The 11,624-nt window shown below is 43.6% G+C and overlaps 1 protein-coding gene across 1 annotated transcript; it reads right to left on the reverse strand.

The window, feature by feature from the left end:
• Positions 1-9,768: 9,768 nt before the first annotated feature.
• LOC125209910 (uncharacterized) lies at positions 9,769-10,398 on the reverse strand. Its single transcript, XM_048109485.1, has one exon. It carries the CDS (start codon positions 10,396-10,398, stop codon positions 9,769-9,771), a length of 630 nt encoding a protein of 209 aa, XP_047965442.1.
• Between the last annotated feature and the right edge of the window lie 1,226 nt (positions 10,399-11,624).

Raw genomic sequence — 11,624 nt, forward strand, 5'->3', positions numbered from 1 at the left:
AAATTCAGAAGAAGTTAGATGAGGATAGAGCAAAGGCAGCAGCAAGAGTGGATGATATTAACAAGAAGTGGGTGGCAAAGCAGAAATCTGGGGACTGCCCAGTCGCCGGCGGACCGCCGAACACCCCGCAGCGGCCCGCCACTGAGACGGCAGAGTCAACCACGCAGGACTGCCCAGTCGCCGGCGGACCGCCGCACACCCCGTAGCGGCCCGCCACTGAGAAGGCAGAATCGTCCACTAAGCAGGAGCTTGTGCGGCACAACGGGATTGTACTCCCTTTTCAGCCAAAGAGGAAGTTCAAGCTTGAAGTGCAGTTCAAGCAATTCCTTGACATGTTTTGCAAAGTCCATACTAACATTCCACTTGTTGAATCGTTGCAGGAGATACCAAAGTATGCGAAGCTACTAAGGGAGGCGGTAATGAGGAAAAAAAAGCCGACCAAAGCCGACCTTAAGCTACCGCATCATTGCAGCGAGATCATCCAAAAGGAAAGGGCAGTGAAGCAAAGAGATCCGGGCCAGTTCATCATTAGGTGCCGAATTGGAGAAGGGAAGGTTGACAAAGCACTGTGCGACTTAGGATCGTCCATCAATCTCATGCCACTGAAGTACTACGAAAAGCTCAACATCGGGCCACTCAAATCTTCAGATGTAACACTCAGGTTGGCCGATAACTCGTCCATCAAGACTGTAGGTATGATTGAGGATGTCTTAGTTAAAGTTGATGATTTTATTTTTCCTGCCGACTTTATTGTGCTTGACATGAAAGTAGACAAGAACGTCCCTCTAATCTTAGGGAGAGATTTTCTTGCCACTTGCAAAGCTTTGATTGATGTAGGTCGTGGCGAGATCACAATCAGTGATAATCATGGTCAATCCACCTATAAGATCGAGAGCGAGATGCTAAAGTTTGAGGAGGCAAAGCGGGCAAAAATGGAACAACAGTGCAGAGCAGTCATGGCTACCGACTTGACCAAGTCCAAAGATCCCTTTGAAGCGGAGGATCCTTCTACCTCCACTATCTACATTGTCAAAGAGGTAAGACACTCTTCTAAAAAGGGTGATGCTAATTCTTCTACATCTGCTCCACAGAAGAAGAAACAGAAGAGAAAGAAAACACCCAAAGAGGACCCCGAGATATACGTCATCAAAACGAAAGAGGGGAAGTACAAGTGGTGGAAGAAGAAGCTAGGGACCAAATTGCTCCCTATGCCAATTTTCAACACTCGAGTTATTGATCCGCCCAACTAGTGGGCCACTTCAAGTCGAGCTAACGACTTTAACAAAAGCGCTTATTGGGAGGCAACCCAATTTTCTTTTACTTTTTTTATTTTCTCGTTTTTTTTTTATGTTTTGTTAAAAAAAATAAATAAAAAAAAAAAAAAAAAAATTGGTGGCGGTCGCCGCACTTAAAGCACGGCGGTCGCCACACGTGTGTTAACATGTGCAGGAAGGATCGGGCCTAGGGCAGGCTTAGGGCGGGCCAGAGTAACCGCTGCACGGGCCGCGGCGGCCCGCCAGGATTGCTGTTTACGAAGGCCCGTGTGGCGGCCCGCCACGAGAGACGCGGCGGTCGCCACACGCAGTCCAGAGACGGGATTTCCACCATAAAAGGTATGTTTTCCATTCCTTTTCACATTCCTTCTCAAATTCCTTCCTTGCACACAACCCCCACCTATATAAATTACCAAATTCACACACCCACACTATCATTCTCTCAATTCTCTCAAAGTCTAGAGCTCTTCTTCTACAAATTCTCTCCACAAAAAGGTATGAATCCTAACTCAATTTCTGGGTTTTTCTTTACTTCTTTCATGGATTGTGCTTTATTTTGGGTGAATTGTTCGGTAGAATCTCTTAATTCATGATGGGGGATGATTATGTGTATGAATTTTTGAATTCTATGGTTTGAAATTTGCTCGGTTGGTGATTATTAAGTTGTGAATGATGATTCTCTCTTGGTTTTTAGAGTTTAAAAGTAGCAATCATGTTCATAGCATTGTGAGGCTATTATTACTTCCATGAATTGCAATATTTGTGATTTTGTAGAGATTATTGGTTTTTATGGATATTTGGTTGATACGTCTCTGCATGGGGGATGAATTCACGTTGGGGGATGATTTTTTGTGTCCTAATTTGGTTGTTTTTGCTTAAAATGTTATTATGCTAAAAATTAGGATGCTATTTTACCCAAGCTTGCATATAAGTTCTCATCTCTTGATTTTTACTTGGTTGAATGCAAGTTTGGGGGAACTTTTGATCTCCTACTTGTTGATGCTCTTTTAAGAGTGTAATTTCTTTTGTAGGATAATGGGATCAAAAGGGAAACCGGAGAATGCAAAGAACTTTGGCATTAGCCTTGCCACGGAAGAGCAAAAGGCTATGTGGAAGAAAGTGTTGGCCCGAGAAACGGTACCTTCTAGATATCCCCACGATTTCCCTCTCCAAACTTTGGGGATCATGGAGGATTTTTGGAAGTTGTGCGACGTGGGTGATGGGAATGGCCTCGTCTACATGTTCCAAAGGAAGTGGCCATCGTTTCGAAAGTATACTCTCGAGTTCCTCAGCTCGCTAAAGGTTACTAAGGATCGCCGCCAAAATTTTCTACTTAGCATCGATTTCCGCCTAGGGAACCGTTGGCACTCGCTCACCATGGAAGAGCTTAGTGGGATCTTCCATTGCTTCGACCCCAACCCCGAAGAGGACAATGAATATGAATTTTCCGAGGTTTGGGGGGCGATGACAAATGAGCAAGAGCATGCAGCGGGCTATGCCAAGTCTTCATCAATTCGCAACCCCGTCTTGAGGTTCTGACCTCTCCGTGGCGACCGCCGCAAGCTCTACGGCGGTCCGCCACCTGAACGCTGGAAAGCATCTTTGACGTGCGGCGACCGCCGAACAGCTGCGGCGGACCGCCACCTGGGCACAATTTTCCAGCGCGATTTTTCGAAATTCTTCGAATTTTCGCCCCGCTCAACCTCTACGCGAAATTTTTCAGGGTACGTTTTTGTTTTCAGTAGTATACTCACGTCCCTACCGACTCTACAAACTTATTTTACACTTTGTTGTAAATAAGTTTGGGGGGATGAAGTGGTGGACCGTGAGTTTAGGGTTTTCTTTTTGTTGTTAGTTTGTTTTTGCTTTAATTTTCAAAACCCGTAGGAGATTTTTGTGTTCTAATGTCATGAACATAACATGAAGAACTTAGAAACATGCATGCTTAGGGACACATTAGACCGAGTTGCCAATGATATTATATTCCATCTATGTTTAAGTGTGGCTTAACGTTTTGATATAATGGTTGGGTGAAAAGGTGCATAATTAGTGAATTGCTTGTTCGCCTTGAATCGTGCTTTTACCTTGTGAGATTTGAGCCTTAAATTCTTTCTTGTGTGATTTATCTGTATGCATGTATATGTTTCTAGAACTTGCTCCTAGTCTGCCTAAGTTTACATAGTGTTTAAGTTGATTTAGGAGGATGTTAGGCCGTCTTTTCTTAGCTACTTTTATATCCAAAATTTTCGACCCTCTCAAATTTTTCCTTTGGAGCCAATTTTGAGCCTTTAAGCCTTTTCTTTGGAAGCCAAAATAAATGGGGGGACAATTCCTTGGGTTAATATAGTTTTTGTTATCTTCTTTTGTAAAGGAATTGGAGAGATAAGGAGGAAAGTATAAAAAGTAGTGTGCTTAATATTAAGAAAGTACAAGTTGTGAAACTGAGAAAAATTCCAAATATGTGCTTGATCTTAGGAAAAAAAAAAAAGAAAGGATGTGTAAAAAAAAAAAAGAGAAAAAAAAAAAAAAAATTTGTGTGAAAGGTTGTGAAAAGAAAATAAAATCAAAGGATTGAAAGTAAATTGAAGGAGAAAAATAAAGTGTTAGAAGTGCCTTAAGTTTTAGAAAAGTGGAGTCATCTTAACTCTACTTGGGATATTTTTATATTTGAGTCACTTTTTAGCCAAATATTCCTCACCTACCAAAGAGCCTACGTTACAACTGAAAAGAAAGACCTTTCGGACTTTTGATGCTTAATCACATTGAGTAGATGAGGGATTAGACTTTGAGCAAGCCTATGGTAAACTTTGCATGATGCATGATTTGAGTGATTTACACTTTACCTTTATACACTTTGAGAGTGAGAGAAAGAACACTTCCCATCTTTGGAAGTTTGCCACATGTGAGTGCTTGAATTCAAGGTGTTCCACGAGTTAGTAATGAAAGTGCACTATTAAGCCTTGCTTGATTTGATTGTGTTAATCCATGCTTAATCTATTCTTTCATCTTTTGAGGCAATTATGACGTCTAGTCCTTGTGCATTCCGTGCGTCTATTCTTGGGTCTTTAGTGTTTTGTTCGAGGACAAACAAAAATGTAAGTTTGGGGGAGTTGATACGCCCGGATTTTACACTGTTTTAAGGCCATTATTTGGTCCGTTTTTGTTATCAAAATCACTCTACATGTCCATTATTTGCATATTCTATACATTTTGGTATTTTGACGTGTTTTGTGAGAAATGTGCATATTTGAGCCGAAAAGGGGAGTAAAAACGCATAGTCTGGAAATCTGGAGTCAGACGGCGACCAGCGACCGCCGCGAAGTTGTACGGCGACCGCCGGCGCCCGGCGGTCAGAGCTATGTGGCGGCCCGCCTCGGAAATTTACGCTAGGAGAAGAGTCTCGCCCGGCGACCGCCGGAGGACATGTGGCGGTCCGCCACCGAAGGGTCAGAGTCTCTGGAATCCAACGCGGCGACCGCCGGCCAAGGTGCGGCGGCCCGCCGGAGAAAGGCGGCGAATCCGACCAGCCCTAGATTTGCTCCAAGATTTACCAAACTTTGAAGATCTTTTCCTTCTATGATGAGGAATAATCTTCCCCTATAAATAGGACCTCAAGCTTCATCAAAAGGAGTTTTCACACAACAAGAACACATTCATAGAGAAAGAGAGTGACTACTTGCAACATTCATAGAGATCAAAAGCTAGAGTACTTCAATTGTGCAAGGAGTTGGAGAAGGATTTCAAGAACATCAAGAACGACAAGGATTCAACCTACGGGTTTTATTTGCTTTAGTTTTATGTTCAAATTGCTTTCCCTTCAATCTATGTTTTTAGTTTATTCAGTCATGTGTAACTAAACTCATAAGATTCTAGGGATGTGTTAGTAGCAACTTTGGTTATACAATTCCGTTTTCTATTTAATATCCGTTTTGTTTTTACTTTGTTTCTTCCCTAAGTTAATCATGATGCTTCATAATTGAGTGACACAATTATGTATGATTCAATACAACTTGCTTCATAACTGTGACAGAGTTCTAGCGAGTTAGATCCACTTAGTAGACACTACAGTTAGCTTCCTTTAAAACGGCACTGTTAATTGAGAGTGAGGACTTTTCAAGGGTCTTAGGAGCTTTTTGGAGTTACGTGTTAGGATTGACAACCCTAATGTTAGTAATCAACGTTTGTATCGCATGAGCATAAGCTAGGTGACTCGTCCTTTCAAAGTATTTACTGTGCTAGGGTATTGTAGTTTGGAATTTGTATAACCATAAAAGTGAAAGCACATCCCTGGAATTCCCCTTATATCTATACTTTTCTCTCCGTGATTTGCTTGCATTTAGTTGTTTACTGTTTTTAATATTTACTGTTTTCAAAAGTTTCCAAAAATTTTTGTTTCTCCAGATAGTAATTGAGTTCTAGTAGAAGATAGACACTTTGTGTACATCTTCCCCGTGTTCGATACCCGGTACTAACCTTTTGCTATACTATACCTACTCTGTATACTTGCAGGTATTTATAGTGCAAATAAAAAGTGCATCACCTACCCACCCCTAATGTATCCTACCAATTTGGTGGGTTATATCACTTTTCTGTCAAGATATCCGATTCTACCCTCTCTCTCTAGCACTCTTCACCCATCCCATTCCCATATTCCAATGATTCTCCCCCTTTCTTCAATAAAGTTCATACCACCGTGGAGCAGGAATGTTGACGACCGCATCTGGAGGCACGATTTCGATTGCCAGAGAGCAGCAGGAAAACGATGCAACGCGGCTGGAGTATTCTTCGATCAGACGCCGCACGATGACCTCAAAGAGGCAGACCACCGGAAAATAACCATGGATGGCGAACCCAAGCCGACTGTGAGGAAAAGAGGCGGAAATAGGGAGGCCAAACCGGATTTCGGGTGAGGAAGAATTTGGACGAAGGGCGCGAGAGAGCCGGCGGACGTCGCCCACCAGCGATGCCATCATTAGCAAGCGAGAGAGAGGCAGAGGGAGAGAAATACAGAGGTGTGGCGTCCATCAACACCGTCGGAACATCGCTGGCTGACGTTGATTAATGGCTTGGGTTTCTACCATGGCTGGCAAATTCTTCGAGGCACGTCGACTGTGGGGTGCGATTCACTCCGATTTTGGTTCGAATGTGGGATGGGTTTCTCCCATGGGTTCTACAATTGGACGAATATGGTTTTAAAATCTGAATTGAGGGTTTCTTTGTTTCTTTTTCGAGATGATGAAAAAATCTGGGCAAAGATGTTCTTGTATGTTGACCGATTTTTCTCTTCGACTATTTAATTAGTTCAACTGATGTTTCTCTTTGATTGTCTGTGACCACTAGTATTTTCTTCTTCAGTTTTTTGTTAATCAAAGATGTGGCAGTGATGATTTTGTTGTATACCAATTTTTCACTTTGATTTTTTTCATTCAAATGGTCCCAAATGCTTCTTTGATTCTCAAAAGTAGTGATGATACTGTGGTTATATGAGCATATTTGATTTTCTAAACAAATTGCTTTTAAAAGGATTTTGGATTCACACTGAGGTTTGCTACGTTTCTTTAGGCAAACTCCTACTGCGACACATTTTTAAAAAAGGGCAATTATGTTATTTCATGTGTTATCTAATACATAAGTTTAGATAATATCCCGCCTATCAAACAACAACGTAAAAATTTTATCTGGCCATATATTGACACAAAGCCCATATTACTTAGGTTGTCTCCTACGGCGCCCTTCCCGTTCGCCCGTCGGGGACGGGCGACCCGACGGGCGCCATAGTGTGCGGGAAGGGCGCCCACGCCCGTCCCGACTGCCCCTGCGATGAGCTCGCCCCTCCCGTCGACGGGCGAGTGGGACGGGCGCCACTGTGGCGAAGGTCGCCCGTCCCAACTCGGACGTCCGACATTTTTGTTTTTTTTTTGTTTTTTTTTTAATTAATAAATAATAAACTCTATAAATAGGGCTCCCCCAAATTCATTTCATTCACCCCACTTGTGTTAACAAGTTTCTCTCTCTCTACACATTTCATTTCTACTACAATGGAGTACAACAGAAACTCCCCCACCACGAGCGGAGGGAACACACCCTCGATTCCCATCGGCGCTGAGGGAAATGTTGCGGGGATGAATCCCCAAACGGGGATGAATCCCCAGATGGCGGGGATGGGCGGTATGCCGACGATGACTCCCCAAATGTTCTACAATATGTACACTTGGATGAGTCAAATGGGTCAGATGATGCCGGGGGCAGCGGGTATGCCGGCAAATATGTCGGGGATGGGTGGGACTGCGGGGATGGGCGGTATGCCGCCAAATATGGCGGGGGTGGGAGGGATGGTGCCCGGGGCAGTGGGGATGAGCGATACGCCGCCAAATATGTCGGTGAGTGGGTCGATGCAGCACAGGAGCCCGAGGACGCCTGGGGAATCTGTCTATCGGCCATATATAGATTTGTTGGCCGATGACTCCCCTTCTTTTGTTCCGGAGACTCAGTACGCCGGCATCGAGACTTTCTCTTTTGAGGATCTGGGGCTATCACCGATCCGTGAGACTCCCCAGGAGGAGGCGGGGCCTGTAAGGGGCCGGAGAAAAAGCAAGGCCACGGCCAGGAGCGCGGGTAGGGGCAAGGGCAAAGTCCCGAGCTCTTCCTCACACACGGGGATGGGAGGGGAGGAGGGTGTGGATGAGACTGAGCGGAGGACGATCTGGACCGTGTGGGAAAATGCCGCGCTTGCGAAGACATGGGTCGGTATTGTAGAGGATCCCTACACCGGAGCGAGCCAGTATGTTGACCGAATGTGGCATCGCATCAGTGCCGCCTACTGCGCCAACAAACCGCCTGGGGCGAAGCCTCGCATCCCCGAGATATGCCGGAAACAGTGGCTCCGGTTGAGGCCTAAGCTCAGTCGTTTTGCCTCAATCTACCAAAACAACATGCGCATGGTAAGCAGCGGCATGTCTGAGGATGATGTGCGGAGACAATCCTTAGCCCAGTACCCCAGCAAAGACTTGGGGATCAAAGAGTTTGACCAGCGGGAGGCATTTCTCGCGATCAAGGACTCGCAAAAGTTTGCGGTTGGCGTCGAATCGGGCTGGAAGCGGACGAAGATCAACTCTTCCGGTGAGTACAGCAGCAGTGCAGGTTCGCACGAGCTCCCCGAAGCCGATGAAGTGGCCCCGCTACCACGAACAGACACTCGCCGTCGTCGTCGCCCGATGGGACATCAGGCTGCGCAGCGGATGGCGAGGGGAAGCGGCAGCGGCAGCGGGTCCTACGAGGTCGAATCGGAGGTCCCCGCCGGAGAAGATGACGACAGCCTCGCCCGCGCGCAGCAAACGAAGACCCTGATGCAGATCACTTTGAAGTGGTATAACACGCACGATCCAGTCTTGAGAAGGCTGTGCAAGGAGATGGTCGACCGATGTCGGCGCGATTTAGGGATGCCGCCCATTGATGATGATGGCATCGAGATCGGGGGCGGGGACGTCGGAGGTGGCAGCGGCACGGGCGACGGGGACGAGGACGAGGAGGAGGAGTGAAAGCCGAGGGGATTATGTAATTTTATTTACTATGTTTTTTTTTTAAATTATGTAATTTTTTTAAATTATGTAATTTAATGTAATTTTCGTATTTCCCGTTCGTATTCGTGTCGAATTTTATTTCCGTGAATTTACATTTTATTTTCGTGAATTTAAATTTTAATTGTGAATTAATTTAATTGTGGGAATGGCGAGTGGGAAGGGCTAGTGCAGTGGGAAGGGCTAGTGATGTGGCAGTGGAATGGGAGGGGCTAGTGCTGACGTGGCATGGGAGGGGCTAGTGCTGACGTGGCATGGGAAGGGCGCGTGGGAGGGGCGAATGGGAGGGGCGCCGCCGGAGACAACCTTATCTTAATTTACATATCTTTCTATATCTCACCTTTCTTATCAAACGGACCCTTAGTCTATAGGCCTACGGAGTACACGTTTGTGATATTTTTTTAATATCAATTCATTTAATTTTTATTTTAACTGCCTATGTATATGATTAATTTATGTGTATTTAATTGTCATCATACCATATATAAGGGTAAATCCTAATATTAAATTGTCAACCTACCATAGATATAAGGCCGAATCCTAATAATAGAATAACACATGAGCCCTTATACTTTTCCGCGCACCACTCCGTTTCTGCCATTCGAAGGCAAGAGCGGCAGTAGCGACATTGGCAATGGGTACTGGGTCTAGTGCCGGCCAAGCCTTGTTGGAGCGGCGGCTTGCCCAGAGCTATGTTTGTCCGTGTATATAGCTAGAAATGGGCTTCACATTAGCATAAAATGATACTACTCCATATACAACTATAAACGACATTATATACTTCATATACAAAGTATATATGGTGACAGTACTGATAAATAAAGTTGACATTCACATTAGCGAAAGATGCCATTTTTTCTTTAACAAAGTCAGTTAGTACACTTCACTTAAACTCTTCACCACATTTCATGCATGCGTTACATCTCCTCATCCAACTCTCCGTCGTCCACCGGCGGCAGACTTTCCTGAGAATCACCGGAGATCTGTCTCAAAAACACGACCACATCAACGAAAGCACGCAAAATATGCCTACGCGATTTCTTTTTATTCATGTCGAAATAGCAAAACAGCAGCTCTTCTAGAAACTTCCAATCCACGCTCCGATTAAGATCGATCCTCGCCTCCACCATCTCCAGCATCGACTGCCGGAAAGCATCGTACGGATCCGGCGCCTCCATATGCAGCACCAAGAAATCCTCCGCCGCCAAGTCCCCGCCCGCCTGCTCCTCCGACGTCGACGAGGCCGCGGAGGAGGAGAACGTGTCGTCGGTTATCCGCGAACTCCTCGACGATCCGGTCTCCACGAAAAACCGCCCCGATCCGCGGAGAGGCCGCGGCGAGTTCAGCGGAAGCGAGCTTCCTTCTTCGTACTCCTCTCGGTAGAGCGATCCGAAATCCTCGAATAGGCTTTTGTCGACATCCGACAGATCTCCGCCGTCTCCGGCAGTTATCGACGGCGATTTCCGCCGTCTCAGGGGGGATTGTTTGCTAGGGCTTGTGATTTTTGAGAAGTAGTTTTTCAGCGATTTTGGGAATGGCGATGACATTTTTTTTTCTCCCCAAAAAAAATTAAAATTATAAAAACTAAAAGAGTTTGGCATTAGAGAGTCCTCATATATATAGTTAGATTTTTGGAGATGGTGAATGAAAACAATTAAGAAGATATAATATGAATGAATTATTTGATAATAGACGTTTTTCTATTGACCAAAAATAGAGATAGGTAAGTAATTGTAATAGAAATATTTACTGTGTATGTTTTGTTAAAATTTGGGTAAAACTCCTTTTCTGCTTTTTATTCAATTATGATTCTATGAATATCTATTTTATGGTTTGAGAATTTGAAATAATTTACGGAGACTCATACAATGTGAAATTTGATTATGTCAACTTAAAACTATATGCATGTGATATTATATGTTTTGAATGATTATAGCTATCTATCTGATTTCTGAATGTGCTCACTGGATTTCAAAAATAATGCCCATTCTTTGAAATAAGAATCATACGCTATACAATAATAAAAGAAATTATTAATTATTTATTTCTACCAATATACCCGTAATATTTATAACCCCCGAAATCCGAATGATGTCGTGTCGTGTATATGTTAAATGAAAATGTTATTATTAGAATGTAGAAACAACCCTTGAAAATAATCAGAACTTATAGTAGTATGTTTAATTTATTTTTCAAAATCTTACTAATAATATTGTGCTCTCTTAATTTTCATCGCCAAACTCCTTATACACCAAATAAAATTAACATTAATTAGTAATTGACCATAATTAATTGCAATAATATAATTTAAACAATACATCCATTCACAAAATATAGTCTTCATAATAAACGTTTCGGAATGTAATGTAAAATTGTTATTAATGTAAAAGAGACAATAAGAAAAAAATGATTAGAGTTGTTAGTAAAAAATGAAATTGATAGGAGTAAAAGGCTGACACACGAAATGGTGAGCAGGTGCTCTACTGAGCTGCTCTACAAACTCAACACGCAATCTACTTGATAAGAGTACTCAAAGAGGGATAAATATGTAGAAAGGAAAACTCTCGATTATAATATGAAACTAATGCAAACTGAGAAACAGAAACAAAAGAATCCTCCGCATAGGCCTACGGCTACGCCGTCCTAAACTGATCTTCTTCCCAAGATGCTTTTCAACGTCTGGGGTCCTCTCTATTTATAAGAAAACTAATGCAACAAAATAGGAATAAAGAAGCTGAAATAACAACCTAACAATCTACTAATTTGTCTCCCC

This window comes from Salvia hispanica, chromosome 3, assembly GCF_029641045.1.
Source record: "Salvia hispanica isolate PSC_SH4W2 chromosome 3, Shi_PSC_v1, whole genome shotgun sequence".
Lineage (NCBI taxonomy): Eukaryota > Viridiplantae > Streptophyta > Magnoliopsida > Lamiales > Lamiaceae > Salvia > Salvia hispanica.